This window comes from Plectropomus leopardus, chromosome 8, assembly GCF_008729295.1.
Source record: "Plectropomus leopardus isolate mb chromosome 8, YSFRI_Pleo_2.0, whole genome shotgun sequence".
Taxonomy (NCBI): domain Eukaryota; kingdom Metazoa; phylum Chordata; class Actinopteri; order Perciformes; family Serranidae; genus Plectropomus; species Plectropomus leopardus.
In genome coordinates, this window is record NC_056470.1 from 31,395,485 (window position 1) to 31,412,450 (window position 16,966).

General features: G+C 40.8%; 1 protein-coding gene across 1 annotated transcript in view; it reads right to left on the reverse strand.

Annotated features, from left to right (window-relative positions):
- Positions 1-16,966, reverse strand: part of syt6a (synaptotagmin VIa) — a 75,023-nt gene that overhangs the window by 38,937 nt on the left and 19,120 nt on the right. Inside the window, exon 2 of the mRNA XM_042491081.1 lies at positions 2,449-2,487. Coding sequence (XP_042347015.1) covers positions 2,449-2,487 — 39 coding nt within the window. The remainder of the gene's footprint in view (positions 1-2,448; positions 2,488-16,966) is intronic.

The window sequence follows — 16,966 nt, forward strand, 5'->3', positions numbered from 1 at the left end:
ACCTCACACATTTGTAGGAGTTTAGGACATTTCTGAGATTTGAGGGCATTTCTAGGATTTTAGGATTTTGATGATTTTCGGACGTTTGTAGGATTTTAGGACGTTTCTCCGGTTTCTGGACATTTGTTGGATTTTAGGATGTTTCCCAAAGTTCTGGAGGTTCGTAGGTTTTTACGACCTTTGTAGGATTTTAGGATGTTTCTGGAATTTTATTATGTTATTCGGATTTTAAGACATTTTTAGGAATTTAGGATGTTTCTAGGATTTCAGAACATTTAGCAAATTAGGGGCTTAGCTAGGACCACTGTCGGGGTGTGAGAGATCTTCCACTGGCCCTTTTTATTATAAACATGCTATATTTTGATGCATTTTTAATGCTCTATGACAGGCTATCTACACTAAAAGTACAAAAACAATTCAATTTTATTTTTATTGTGAATTAGAAAATTGTAGGGTGCTACCCAGCACTCTATCAGGGGCCAGATTTGGCCTGCATGCCATAACTTTAGTATCACTTCTGCCAGTGTCAGACAGGCAGAAGAGACTGTGTAAGAGAAATCTTGAATTAAAGATTTAATGAGTGTTTTGTTGGCCTCTTAGCCTAATAAATCTGAATATTTTACCAAAGTGGAATCAGCTATCAGAACTACTTGCTAACCATCAATTTGCATTTCAGTCGCAGCTCTGCCCTGCAGCACTTTTACTCTTTCTAACAATTCAGAGATGCAACATTTGGCCACCTCATAAACACAGGATTCTCCTCTCAGGTGCTTTATCTAACATTAGCTCCTTGCACTAAACAAGCACAATCATTGTCAGTATAGCATATCCTCTTGTTTACAAGAACAATATTGTTTCCTCTCACAGACGAGCGGGGTATTGATCCAGGCCACAGGGCTGTCAGGATTCAGCCCAATTTTATATTGTATTGAAACAAATTGTGCCCGGAGGGGGCCGTCAGAGAGCTCAGCATTATCTCAACCCACCCTGCATCCGTGCATTCCCAGCTGTGTGCTTTACCGGGTTTATCACACCGCTGTGCGCACTATTGTTCACACGCCAGGTTCCCGCACAGGGGCATTTTCCAGTCCAGCCTTAGTGAGTGACATTTTAACAAGAAGTCATAAAACATGTCACAGGAGAGAGGGAAGGAAACAAATGCCACTATCCCTGAATCCTCTCACAAAGAAAAGCAAAACGACCCCTGCGGCTATCCCGATCACACACAATCATGTCAGAGCCGCTCACACACACGCTCACATGCATGCATGCACTCAGTCACATGCGCTGTGTAACACATCCAGAGCCACACACAAATAATACACAGCCTGCCAGGGAGGGCCACTAGGGTCCAGTCATGGCAGCAGAAAACTGATAAGGCTGGATTTGTTTAATTCAGCTGCTGCTGCTGGAGGGGGTGGGAAAAATATAACTGCACTGTAGGAACAGGTGAAGGGAGGCAGGGGATCCAAGTGAACCGCAGAGATAAACACAAACACCAACAGGATTAACGATCAGCTCCACATAACAGGTTGCAGCGTACATTTCCAACACTTTCTGATTCATTTAAAGCAGGAATCTTTGCTTAATAACACATCTGAAGTACTTTAAATCCCAAGCGACAACGTGGCAGACGATGATCAGAAACAACACAATTTCCCCACACTCAGGCTGACACAAGTCGCAGGGCATCCTGCTCTATCTCTCCCCCTCTATTAGCCCCACAGCTCTGGCGCTTCATCAAAGTGTCATGATGCACGTTGATCAAACCCAGCAAGAGCGAGGAAGAAAAAAAGTGACATAAAAATGTGCAAACAGAAGCAGACAGAGACACAAATAGAAAAAAAACATGCACAAAGCAGTGACCTGACTAAACATTTTGCAGTCTCTTCACCTCCTGCCACGCAGGTGAACAAAAAGCATCAGATCAGTCACTCAATAATTGATAAAAGCTGTGGAAAGGACAAGTCAATATCTCGCCAATTTTCTGCAGGGTTCAGACAGCAGTGTAATGGGCAGAGGTGTGTAAGACAGAGGCGGAAAGTGCAGCTGCAGACATTCACTCTTATCAAATATTAACATGGTGCTTCATAAATGATAGAGAGGAGTATGATATAGTCGGGAGGGCTGCCAAAAAAAGAGTATCACCCCAGCATGTATTATTCAAAAGTAAATATTAGTCAGAGATTACCAGTTGAGAGGTTACAACAGTATTAATGACTGATCAAGAAGCAAAAAGCAAGCTCCACATCTGCGTCTGGGAGTGAAGCGCTGTGCGTCTCACCCTCTCCCACATCCCCTCAACAAACTGAGAACCTGCTTCACAGCACAGCAGTGAAACCCAGCCGCGGAAATCAGTCGTCAAAAGCCAACAAAGAAGGAAAAAAGACGCTCAAAGCATCAGATTTGAAGCGCTGATTGAATCAGCTGTGACAGCTGCGTACTCACCAGTGACAGTGTCTCTCACTTTTCCTCTCTTGATCCCTCTCTCTCACTTCTCCCTCCTCTTTTTCTCTCTGTGTCTCTTCTTTTTTCTCCTCTCCCCCCTCGCTCTCTCCTCCCGATGCTCTCCCTCGCTTGCTCCTGAACAGAATGAGCCTCCACTGCGCTCAGGAAACCAGTTTCTATGGCAGTGCGAGCAAGCACAGCAAGTCAGCAGGATACTGTAGTGCAAATGTCTAGGGGCAGGTCCCTTACTCAGCCCGGCGAACAGTCAGACAAGCTCAACAGCCTTTCACTTCAGTCTTGTTGTGCTAAAACACATGCAAGACACTTCAACTTCTGTTGCAGGAGAGACTAAAGGGACGGAGAGGGGGGTGGGGGGAGGCAAAAGAGAGACACCCAGTTTATTTGCTCCCTAAAAACACACAGGCAATGCAGCAAAAGAAAGGCAACACGCATAAGTTTAGGAGCATGAATACACATGAGGGCGTCCTCATGAATATCAAAGCTTTTCTTTGAATAGATATCCAGATAACACATTCAAAGAGTTGTTTTATTCCTACATAGAATGATAATAAGCAAATGCGTCACGAGGCATCAAAAGGGAGTCTTTTTTTGATGAGCAACACATGTAAGCCTCTTGCTTTGTTCTGTGTCAGGAGAGCTTGCGGTAAGCTGCTGTGATGAACACATGTACGTCCGCGCGCTGCTCAGAGAAGCACACACCAGTGATTTAATAAGCATGGGAGAAATTGCGCCTCAGTCTGCAGTCCTGACCGTGGTCATGCGACATATTGCAGCACAATCAGTACAATCTTCAACAGAGAGAGAGAGAGAGAGAGGGAGAAAGAGAGAAGGAGGGGTGCAGGAAGAAAGTGCAACCCCCAAGTCTTCCCTCTATATAGATTAGCATCAGTTCCTCAACAGGCTGTGGTCCGCAGAGGATGCCTCCCTGACCAGAGGCTCCCGACTGCAGGAGCACCTTGAAATCAATTTGACGTGCAACACTGATAAAATAGATAGAAATTAATTGCGTTCAAAGCGGGGCACACATGTATGGGATGGTGCAGTTGGCAAGCGTTCAAAATCGAGATCCTAGAAAGTCTGTTCTGGATAACACGAACAGCGCTGTTCTTTCGGCTCAGAGGGTTTCTTTGCTGTTACTGTAGCTAATGCATTATGCAGTGTTCCAAAAACTTCTGCAGAATTTTTTAAAAACTAGATAAGTGCAATATGTTGGCTTGTCCTTGATTCATTTTTTATGTTACAAGGAATCAGGACACCTGCCAGGTTTCAAGACTGTTTACCCAACAAGATCGACTGCATCGTTTCAGCAAAAGCTGCTCTCACGCATGCAACCCCGAACTTAACGAATGCTTAATGCACAAAATGACCATATAACTTACTCCCCACGTTACTTTGAATTCATGAAGAAAATGTAGTTTTTCTCCCATGCCTCCACGGTGAACAGAGAATCCAAAAAATTAAAACATTCTCCATGAATTGAAAAGTACATCCGTTCACAAACTCTCACACAACTTGTGCATCCATTTGTATGAGCGTTTTTTTCTGTTTGCTGTCTATAATTTTGGAAATACTGACTCTGCTCTCCATGCTGGTAAGTTTCAGGCTTCTTTGCCAGTGTTGCAGTCTGTTCTCCAGTTAATGTGTTTCCCGTGTTAGACAGTGATTGGCTTCCCTGTTAGTCAGTCCCTCCCGGGTTTTGTGATGTTGCAATCACAACAATTAATGAAAATTCAGCCAACTTGTGCATTCTGCATGACCTTGCAATTTTGTCCAAACGTAGCAACTTTACCGCAGCTTTGACTTTTTAAAACGGGTATAATCCCATTTCATTATAGAGCTGCATGCAGTGTATGGATTTCCCATTTTCGGTGTCACTGTGAGGTTGTTGGAAAGAATTTTCCATTTTCAGCCGGGCCATTCGTGTCTAAATGTGGCCTGAGACAGCATCACAACTGTTTTTGCAATTTTCACTTGCCCCTTTACTTTCTTTGTAAAAATGCATTGCAATTTCTTAGAAAAGGGCATTTCAGGCCGCAGCCATTGCAAAAAAGCCTGTGAAATCCTGGGTGGACTGATTTGTGATGAAACTAATCTAGTTTCCTGATGTGTGTTTGAATCTCAGATTTTAGGGAAGTGCACAGACATCGACCCCTTCAGCAGAGGAATGTAAAATCATCCATCAAGTGACAAACTTTGCACAGATACAGTCAGAAAAGTCAAGGTCAGACATTTTAGGTGACATAAACAGAAGAAAAACACATTTTTGAGCAGAGGGGGCTTTAACACCTGAGTTTGTTTCCATTTTAACTGAAGCCATGATGTTTCCCTGACCGTAACTAAGCACATATTGTAATCCAAACCATGATCTTTCCCTAAACCAAACCAAGTCAACCACAGCGTTGTCAGATGATAAGATGGATTTGTAGTTTTGGAGGGCACAGACAAATAGTGACGGATCACATCAGGAAAACGAAACGAATGTATTTTGTGCTGTTATTTGAAGGACTTGTTGCAGATTTCATGTATCATTTTAGGCTCATTTTCAGTGTTATATATAGTTAAATATATTTCTGATCTCTGCCCTGTGCAGTGTGTGACAAACGTAATGAAATAACTTGTTGGTGTCAAAGATCAACTCCAGAAAAAAACCTGCATCAGGAAACAGCTTTGTGTGTCTAACACCGACACTGGATCGAGTCAGGGATTTCATCACCAACACACTGCAGCACCTGCTAAGAAGCTTAATGTGATTTTGACACACAGGGCCGTCCTTCCATTTTTTTAACAATTAAAATCAAATCAAGCGTGTGTACTGTAAGCCGAACAGCCGCCCAAAAAAGTCTAATATCTAAGAAACAGATGCGCCTGTAATCCTGCAGTCAAATCTCATCACTCAGTTTGATGTGGCTGCTGCAAACAGCATACACAACAATATCCTTTAAGCAGTAACAATGCATGACAGATTGGGTTATAAGCAGCGGACAGCATGACAATCGGCTGACAGCGCTGGACGCGCAGTGATGGGGCATTGATGGGTGTAAGCGGAGGGATGGTGATGCCTCAGCTAAAGGTAGACTGCTGATGAGTGTTAGCCAAACAAATCCCACTATTTAGCTGAGCACAATATGTATGAGCAGGGAAAAAACTGCTGTCCTAAACATGATTTATGTTGGACCGAGGCATGTAAAGGATGATGTAATTAACGGTCAGTATTGTGAACTCAGACATGACATCTCAGACATGGGACATGGACAAATGCATTTTAAATGAGTCTGAACGCCATCAAAGGCGAAGTTTAAAGCATTTCCAAACGGTATAACTACACTGAAATTTTTTTTTTAACCAACTTAAAATAATTCAATCAGCAACACGTAATTGAATAATTTTTTTCAAATAAAGTTATCAAGTTTGATTAACTCAACTATTTAAAAATTGAGTTGAGAAAACTTAATTTGATTGTGTTACTGTTTAAAGCAATTAAAGCAATTCTCCTTTTTTCAGTGTAGGCAGGTTTCCATTAAACCACAAACCGTGCAAATTGCTGTTGGGAATATAAAATATGCCACACACGACAATTAAAAAAAAAAAAAATCAAATTTATCGTAAAAAGGTTTTCATGCTTGCATGAGGGGGTATTTCAGGCGATTTGAAAAAGGTATATTTTGGAAAACTGCAATGGAAACAGTTTTTTGGCTTTTAAAAGTCACATGATGCTATGGCTATACGTGGCTGCTTTCACATATAAGGGGCCTGCCTTTCAATTATCGCTCACATAACACGCCTACGTCGTCTTCGATTTGAGATAATGACGGCTAATGTGGTGGCTGCAACAGAAATAAACCTGCTAATGATTAACGTCCATCGCTGTGCTTCTTGGAATGTTATCGCAAAAAGAGAAGTTGCATAACTTCACTCGGTGGAAACAGTCATCTTGCAATTGTATTTTATTGATATATCGAAAATTTTGCTTAAGTTTTGGGAAAATCTGTAATGGAAACCCGCCTACAGTTGGCAGTGCCGACACAAAGACATCGTCTCATTTTCTGTTTTCCTCTGACCCTAGCAATTCCTAATATCACAAAAAGACGGGTTTTTTCCCCACATTTACTTCAGTTGCTCCGCTGTCTGCCATTTCCCCAACTGTGGATAGTAACTGGAAAAATCTTACATTGATACGCTTTGGTAGCTGGGAATAGCTACCGATAGCTACTGGTGAAAACAGAAGCGCTGTGTTTTAATTTCAATGGTTGATGCACGTCACTTGTGCCCTAAATTGAGACTACATTTTCCCAATCCTTAATGCAAAAGAGTTGGCTGCCCTCTATAATTATGTGCACCAAGAATTACTAGTGCACCTAAAATTCTGTATTCACGAGAGTGCACAAGACAAGACCAATCCACCCAGGGACAAATAAAGCAATCGTGAATCATATAGGGCTGCACAAATAACCAAATATAAATCATATTCATGATTTAACTTTCTACAATTAAATGAACATGATCAGCTGTGATATTGGTGTTTAAAATGTGTGCTCATAGTAAACTCCACTGCAAATCAAATCAAGCACTTCCTAAACAGCCAGCCTCCGCTTTTGAAGAGCTGTCAATCAGTTGTCAATGTTGCGAATGCAGACAGGCAAAACAAAAATCCTCTGCCATCAACCATCATCATCTATTGTTTGTGAAAGAATTTTGGATTTAGGAGAGAACAAATTGTATGTAAAGAGTGCATTAGTCTTGTGTCTGCGCTGCAAAGCAACACATTTTTAAATTGCCTGAAAAATCCCACAAACTGCAGTACGATGAAAGCCAAGAAAGACTTTTGTTGATATCAGTGTCAGTGCCATGAGCTTGTTTACTCTATGATGTAAATGCCACTGTCACACTGCACGTCCCACTGAGCCTGTTCAAACCTTAAATCTTTGTAATGAAAACAAAATGAATTGTCAGATATTCAGATTGAACCGCCAGAGCCTCACCAGCAGGAGCATTTATTAGTCTGGTGTGGTGCAGTGCATTCTGGTAGTTGTAGGTTTTCCACCTCTTGAGGAAAAATTCCCCCTATACAACTCCCTTTTCTCTGGTTGTATAGGGCCAATTTCAAAAGTATTTGCATCTTTCTACTGCATGGTTTTATGAAAAGACCATCTTACACCACTGACAAACTTCTTGAAGTTACAATTTATACAGAAAACTACAGAAAAATGGTGACCAGCTAAAAATGGAATGACATACCTACGGATTTATAACCCAAGTCACACTTTTATCAGCTCTTAGCATCAAGGTTACGAGGCTTGAAAATTGTGTTTAGCACACATATGATGAGAAGAATAAACAAACAAACCCTTGGGGCTGTGTCGTCTGACAGTTACTAATGAGTGGGGCAAGAGGTCTGACTTTAGGTTTCCTCCCACCATTGTCATTATACCACATCAGCTTTTCTGGGCCTCTAAGAGGAGGATATAAATGGTAGTAGCACATGTCAGAATCAACATAAGCTTCCTTATTATGAATGCAGAGGACGAGAGCGGGTTCAGCCCCAGCTGACTGCAGGAAATCGTCTAAGGCAAACACGAGATGAGAGAAGGCGTAATGAGGGTCGTGACATAGCTCTCGGTCCTGAAGCGAAGCACTCGAGGGTCCTGAAGCCATATTGTACAAGTCAGGGGGCAGCATCTTGCATAGCTGCTGCATTCTTCAAATCATTCTTCTTGTCTCCCACCAGTACTTCTGCAAATCTCCAATATGGTCATTTAGATGAGGCACTGATTCTGCAGACGTTTGGTTACACCTGTGGAAAGCACATGAGGTGATCCAGTAGAGGCATGAGAGGAGGTATGCTCTCGCTAATTTTCCCTCTCCTCACATAATTGATTGCAAGCTGCAGGCGTTGAATTGTCTTCTTCAAAGATGATGATGTTGAAAATGGCTTTGAGAGCTGTGTCAGGAGCCGCTGAAGCATCACAATAGTGAGCATAAGAAAATGTATTTTTCGTCTTATTTTGCAGAGAAAAAGGTCACCACGGTGCCATTTTACATGCCTTTTGCTAGAGCAGACAACGGTGTGGTAAATAACTGAAAGAAAGTTCAAATAGCATCAAAACAGCAACGGAAAACACAATTGAAAGTCAGCCATGCAGCCCAGGTGGTTTCCAAGCCTGAGGAAACTGGGCAACGGACGGAAACACTCTGATAACAGATGTAAGCTAACGTAGGTGTGGGAGAGCACACAGAAAGTAAGGTTCACTTCGAAAACGTGCCAGAGGCAGGAGACCGAATTTACCTCCGGAGCTGGATAAAGGTTTTCCTGCTGGAGCGGTAACACCAGCATCTGTAGCTGACGAACATAAGTGGATTAACACTGATTAGAGGGCACTCGGGGTAGATGTTCACTCAGGGGACCAAACAGATAAACAGCTACGCTGCACAGCACAAGATACACTTCGCTAAAACAGTCTTGAATGGAGTAAGGAGAACATATTTTGCAGAGGTGTGGCTGTCACTGCAATCCTCTGAATTGTTATAGTTTTAAGCATTATTTTCGTCTCATTCCTTTGCTTTTTTGTTGCGTATTTTCAAATAATTTTCTTGGTCTTTTTAGCAATTTCTTGTTAATTTTTGGGTCATTTCTTCTACAGGTTTTGTAAGAAATCGTGTAGAACTTTTACTTTTATCATATTTACACCGTGGTACTCTTATGTAAGTAAAATATACCTTGTACCTTCGTGTCAGAGACTGTGCTGCTGAATTTTCTTGACCCGTGCATGTGTGAGTCGATCTTATCCAGTATTAAACACTGCCTCGAGCCATCAGGAAAAAAGAGGGTAGTGCAGCATTTCTCTCATTTATTTTATAAAGAAATTCAGGCCCTTTTGCTGTCAGTGATTGTTTTATGACAAATAATTGCGTGGAGTAAAATATGCATTGTATAGCTCTTGTATCTCTTATAGCAGCTTTCTAAGCGTTTGCTGTTATCTCAGTTTTTGAGATTCTAAACTAAAGATTTTCTTTCCTCTGGAGCTCAGGTTGCTTTTTGGGGAGCTAAAACTCTGCTGGATCCCCCTTATTTTGAACACTGAGTTTACCAATCTTTGATTATTAGTGCCATGATGTTTCTCAGGATGTTTCATTTGACACTCTTTTTAGGTCAACTACAAACCTAAACCTGAACGTCTCCCTGTAAAGACCATTTTGTCCACTTCTAGGATGTAAAGAAGTTATTTTCAGTGTACTGAAGTTCAGACTTCAGGATGCTTAATCCACAAATCAAACCGTCTGAACAAATTTTTAATCCAAAATGTTTAACACAATTGTAGCCTCTAATAATACGTCTAATGGAAACATTCAAAACAATTTATGGACAGTTTACCGAATTCAAAAATTCATATTATTCCTCTTGCCCGTAGTGCTACCTATCAATCTAGATTGTGTTGGTGTGAGGTGCTGAGTGTTGGAGATATTGGACGTAGAGATGTCTGCTTTCTCTCCAACATAATTGCACTGGATGGCACTCGGCTTGTGGTACTCAAAGCGCCAAAAAATTCAACAGTAATGTTTCTTTCCAGAAATCATGAGCCATTTACTCAAGATAATCCACAGACCTCGTTGTGAGCAGTTTCATGGAGGAACTGTCCTACCGAATCGCACGAACTACACCAACTGTATCATGCAAGCGTGCATCTACTCACGGACGAAAGGCTCATGCTCTTGACAGCATGAGATGTAGACATTCAGCCCAGTTGGCAGAGGAAACCACTAATATGCTGCATTTTTAAGTTTCATACATATGTAGTATATATACTACAAATAATGTAATATAAGAGCTGACTTTGACTCTGTCAGGTTGAGGGGATGGTGGAACCAGCAAAACCAGCAAACAACAAAACCTGCTGTGCTTTAGCGAGCCATTGCTATTTTCCAGCAGCTTTTTAAGCTCCAAATATTGGTATTGCAAAGTCAACTTTATATGTACAGACCCTTGGTGGAAACATGCGAGTAAGGCAGGGCAAGGCAGCTGTATTTGTATCGCATTCAAAGTGCTTTACAGAGCAATTTAGCAGGCATAATAAAGGATACAGATGTACAATAAACTACTAAAGAGAAAGGTCAAATTAATTTCTAAATGATTTAAAAATGTTCAAATAAAAGTCTAGTGCAGTAACTTTATGTCTAAATGGGAATTGAGTGATATTTCTATTATCCAGGGAACGATTATTGAGCAAATGGGTTGAAAAGAACAATTATAACAAATAGTTTTGTAGCGACCTGTTGCTGTTTTTCCAGTGGGGACAGCGATTGCTGTATTTTCTGTTGGGATTAAGCCCCCAAAAGTGAATTTTTCAAGCTAAGACACCATCTTTTCCTAAACATAACCAAGTAGTTCTTGTGCTTAAACCTCCAGCAGCCACTACATCAAAACATACAAATGTAACGTATATGTGGGTTGTTAAAACGTACAGTGCTGCCATCCTCCTCGGCTGAGCTGTCATGTGAGCTAGCTCAGTGGTGTTAGGTGAGCTAGCAGTCGATACAGTAGTGCGCAGTGATACGGCTGTCAGATGTAGTTCGGTAGAAAGAAAATAGTTCTCATATGAAACTGCTCACAACAAGGTTTGTGGATTATCTTGAGGGAGAGATCTCTATGGCCGATATCTCTAACAATCGGTAACACATTGAAACAATCTAGACTGATAAATAGCACAGGTAAGAAGAAAAATATGGATTTTTGATTTGGAGGAAAACTGTCCCTTTAAATCTGGTTTTACATCCCTCATGCTGCTCAATCCATGCTCACAAAATGGTCATTGATCTCCCGCAGGCTATTAAGCGTCACTTTAACTGGACAGAATGTATTTTGTTTTATTTCCCACTCAGGGGCTTTAATCTTTATTTTATTTCTTATTTTCATTTTCGGCAGTTTCCTGTGCAGGTAATACATAGGCAGTGGTTTTCCCGTGAACAGAAGCACCATTTTCTGCTCTTGTGCTGGTTTAATTTCAGTTTTTCACTCACTGCAATTCCTTGCCTCTTGCAGAAGGACACACAGTAGACTAAATATACTCTTGGGGGGGAAGCTTTTGTGCCTGATTCGCTCCTTATCGCTCTCTTCATCATGAAAATGTCAGAGTGCCATGTCACAGTGTGCTTTTAAAGGAAAGGAGAAAAAAGAGGTCTGAATGGATCTACGTCACTCTACTGTACAATGTATTCCTAATCCAACTGAGCTTTTTACCTCAAAATTATTTTAAAAATCTAGAAAGCATTTCATGTGTGTCTATAGCCGTGTCTTTGTTTTGTGCCGTGTGAAATTGAGACTACAGCCCTTAATCCTTTTTCACAGACAGACACTCCTGGTTTACAGATCCCTTTTTATGTCTCCACACTGGTAATAGCATCATGTTTTTAGGTTGTCTGTCCATTCTGTTCTTGTGAACGCAATATCTCAAAAATGCCCTAAGAAATTTCTTCAAATTTTGCACAAATGTCCACTTAGACTCATTAATGAGCTGATTAGATTTGGTGGTCATTGAACTTTTTAAAAATTTGCCACAAACGCCCCTTTGAACTCAGTGATAAACCGATTGACTTTTGGAGGTCAAAGGTGACCTCTTTTGTCTCACTCTCATGACTGTCATATTTCAAGAACACCTTAAGGGAATGTCTTCAAATATGGCACAAACATCCACAGGTCAAAGGTCAGGGTCACTGTGACCTCATCTGCCATACTGGTGAATGCAATATCTCAAATATACTTGTTGTGATTTTTTTTTTTTAAATTTCACAAACGTCCACTTGGACTCAACAATGAACTGATAACATTTTTTTTGTCAAAGATCAAGGTCACTGTGACCCCACAACCATCTCATACTCATAAAAGTAATATCTCGAGAACACCTTAATGGAATTCCTTAAAAATTGTCACAAAAGTCCAACCGGACTCAGTTATGAACTGATAAGAATTTGGTTGTCAAAGGTCAAGGTCATTATGACCTTTGTAAGTCTAATTCTTGTGAACCTGATATTTTAAGAACACCTTTGAGGACATTTCTTGAACTTTGGCACAAATGTCAATTTGGACTCAAGGATGAACTGATTAGAATTAAGTGGTCAGTGTGACATTATAGTGTTCTGCAAAAACACTTTTCTGGCCATTACTCAACGTCATAAGTCAGCGAGACACTTAATTAGTGACACTAACTTTAGGTGCCCACCTTGAAACTGAGCTGATTGTTTTGGGGAAATACGTATGAAGCATCCATGTTTTCACAGACATGGATGTAAACTGTAAGTGCTACTTGACTGGCGTGCGAAGGCGTACAATCCCCAGGCAGTAATTCTCGTTGAGTACTATGAAGTGTCATACAAATAAACCTAGATTTATTTGATTTGGACGTAAATATAGCACCACTTGTCAGACTTTGACAACTTGAAGATGCAGTGCTTTGTATTGAACGGTTGACTTTATTTACTTGTCTTTGAGACTCTGAAGTCTTGGTTTGTGACACATCTGGGTAAACAAGCCTTATTTTAGGATGCTCTACATGCTTACTTGCTGCCGGTGGAGAAAGCAGTGGCCTGAATACATACGCAACTTCAGCAGGGTCAATCCTCACCGAGGATGCACTCAGGCACAATTCATCTTTCTAATGAACCATACATCAGGGGCCTGCTGTCCTCTTCGGCCTCGACAACACATTGGATCTGCTTATGGCTGGTGGCCCAGCGAGAAAATCTAAGTAGAGTTCAAAGGGATCTGAGCTCAGGCTGCAGGACTGTGTACCCTGGGGACTGATGCTCCGAGAATAAAAAATCTAAATCAGAATCCACTCAGGTATTCGCCGGAGGAGATTTAATACAGCCCCCTGAAATCCTCCAATGCATCAGCAGGCCTGACCTGAAACTGTGCGTTGCCTTAGAAAGGATGGGGAGAAGGTTAAAGGAGAGGTTTTAATAAGGCTGGACTCAAGAAGTGCAGGAGTGAGAGCATGTTCAGGGAGTGGAGGGCCTCTTCTGCTGCTTTGAAGAAGGAACAGAAATGGCTATAGGCTCTATTCTCTTTGTGTCTGGCACCACATCATCTCTGTTTTATTTATTACTTTTCAAAATACTCACAGGAGTCTGGACAACATGCACATAAAAAAGTTATAGCCCAGCACTTCTACATCTTCTCATGATGGTTTCCTGTGATGACAGAGGAGTTATAAAATGAGATATGTTAAGAGGGAACTGAAAAGTGGTGGAAGATGTGCTCAGAAATTTTACTGTAAGTCCAGATGAAACATACTTTTGAGAGTTTGTACCTTCAGTATCGTGATCTCCAAGTAAAATAGGACAAATAGACGGGATATATTGTTGGGAGGAACTTAATTTGATTGTGAAAAGTAGGCGTGTGATGACAGTGAGGCCCCTGGCGGCGTAAGAGAGAAAGAGGCGAAGTCTATTATATGCTCTATGTAACGCCAGTTGCTGATGCAGTTCACTTTAAAATGCGTTGCACATAATTTGAAGCTTTCACAGATACCACTATACTCATAGTGTATAAATTGTAGCCAGAGGGCCTATAACTCCGGCAGTTTGGGGAAACGAAGAAACACTGACATAGCATGTTGTTGCTAGCCGACTAACTTCATCTATGAGTGGCTAAAATCAATCAATCAATCAATCAATCAGACTTTCATTTGTACAGCACTTTTCATACAAACATACTGTCACACAAAGTGCTTTATACAGTAAAACCAGAATAGCCCTCTTTTTCTGCAGCGGTTTAATGGTGCCTGACTGCAAAATTAACACCGCCTACAGCTTATCTTGATAAATCGACTCCTAATGTTTACAAAGTGGGCGAAAACCTACATAAATTCAAATTTCTGTTGTTGATTTCTGAAAAATTAGGTTAAAATTTGCCCTACATTTGGATGGAAACCTGGCTGGAGATTGGTACTTAAACTGATTAAGGTTAAGCAGAGAAGCTCTTTGCGGAGCCACAGAGAGAGATATCAGTTCTTGATCAGATCAGGCGTAGGCCGGATATTACAGGACTTCTCCTTCTAGTGGTTTGAGCAGTCCTGGGAGAGTGTTTCCATTTCCTCTCTTAGAGTGACCTGCTCCACTCTGAATGCAGGGCAGCTCTCCAAACACTGACACATTTTCACTTCAGTCGTGGCCCGGTGCCACGGGGGCTGTGGCTATAGTGCTCCTTCCCATCGAGTGTGTTATCTTTGCATTGTATAGGGTGTTAGATGGAAAGTCATTATGGCGTGGAGCCTGTTGGTATGCAGAGCCGACGCACTGTGATGGGAGTGAGTCCACAGTGAATTAAGTGAAGGGTGTCCTTGAAAGTGGATTTGATCATTGTCAGAAGTATAATAGCACACTGAGGACAGTCTGTGAAATGTTGGTGGCTGCAAAGAACTGTAAAGAAACTATTTAAAGCCACATTAATAAATTTTTTTTACATCACCTTTGGGTCAAATTTATGTAACGTGTGTAATATTAAAGCAGTTTTGTGAAGTTATTTTAGCATCTTTCAGCTAGTTGTCTTGGTTTCAGAGTCCACAATCACAGCACTCATCAACCCCATTTTAAAGCAGTGGAAAGCAGGTGTTTCCAGTGAAATAACTATTTGAGATCATTTAAGATAAGGCGAGATAAGATACATTTTATTGTTTCTGCAGGGAAATTTGTCCAGGGCACATAGTGCATATAGCAGCATCGCAAAAACCAACATGGCAACAGCCAAAATGCCGAACATGAGGCTTCTGCACATTGCAGAAGATAATTTTGGAGCCTGTGTTTATGATTTATTTAATGGCAGTTTTTAGATTGATTTTATTTGATGGTTTGGTTTTTATAGTTTCATGTTTTTATTGGTATTTATGACATTTAACATTTTTGATTGAGCACTTTAATTGTTTTATCTTTTTATGTTTTATCTTGTATGTTGTTTTTAGTGTCTGAAAACTGTGTCAAATAGATGCCTTTCACCGTATACTGCAAACCAAATTTACCTACGGGTACAAATAAAGGAACCTGAACCTAAACCTGAACCTCAGAACAGCAATTCAAAATCCAGTAGGTGATGTCATCATGCTCCGTCCATTATTTTTACAGTCTATGGTTTAGAGGATACACACAGGATGGCAAACTCACTCAGCAGTGAAAACAACATTAAAAAGATGAAAATCAAAACACTGACACATCGTTACTTTTGTTCTTGATTCGCCAAACTTTTTGTTTTCAGTTTGTCATTTTTTTCGATACTATTATAATAAAACTAGAAACTATCACTGCTTTAAGGAAAGTGTGAATGTATTTTAGTTATTAAACCCAAAACATCACAAAAACAAATGTTAAAAAAGTTCACATTGTCAAGTCAAAGTAACTTTATAAAATCTTTTTTCTTTCAGTTTTGTCATGGTTTCATCCATCAACCACAGCAGAAAAGGCAGAAGAGGAGCTGGTCATCGTATCATCATGTAGCAGAGACTGCTGACTAGACTCTTAAAGAAGCCCTCAGGTATGTGTACCGTTTCTGTTGCAATGAAGTGATGATTACATTACGGTACTAAATGTGATATGATATGGATTCACTGCTGTACAGGGTGTTTTATGCATGAGGCTCCAGTCCTTGACTTTCCCCTCCGGACTTAACAGTCAGAAAAAGATATCCACAGTTTGTCTCAGTCTCATGCAGATGAAACATCCTGGTGCATGTGACAGAACGTTTCTGTCATTTGATAATGACGCTCTGTTCATCACTTGGTAATGCTCCTCTTGTAGTCTTCATCCAAACGTGGCTCATGGGATGCATTAGCGACAGTGTTTGGTCAGTAACAGCCAGTGACAGGTGATTAGTTTCCACACTGATGGCACACATGTCACACGCGTGCACTGCCTTCCCCGTGTACCCGACTCTGTTCTTAATTACACGCCTGGCTGAGGATTAGCTTGTCAAAGAGGGGGGCTGTGATCTACCAGGGGATGAATTATCATCTGTAAAAACTTATTTACATAGAGAGATTTCCATATGTGACCCCGCAGGTCATTACTGATGGCTTGTAAATTAGGGTGACTCACTCCTGTCACTCTCTCAACGCGTTTCACCTGTTGTAATATTAATGCCACACTGGGAACAATTCAACACAGGCATTTATACCAGCGGATACGCCTAATTGTCATGTAAGAGGAAATTATTAATATTAATAAACTAATCTGCCTGCTGATACTCATAGATCAGCTGTTTCCAGACGTGGGAACAATTAAAAGCCTGTAGTGTAATGCTGACTGGTAACACTGGAAATAATGATGTAATCCTGTGTTAACCCTTTGTAGCCGAAGCAAATTGGTTGGATTTCTTTCCAAAATATGGAAAGAAGACAATGAGTCACTTTACAAGAAATGGCCCAAAAATTGGCAAGAAATTTGTGAAAAAGTTACCCGAAAATAAGCATTAAAAAATAGTGAAAAGGTAAGATAGCGTTAAAAAATTATGTAACAT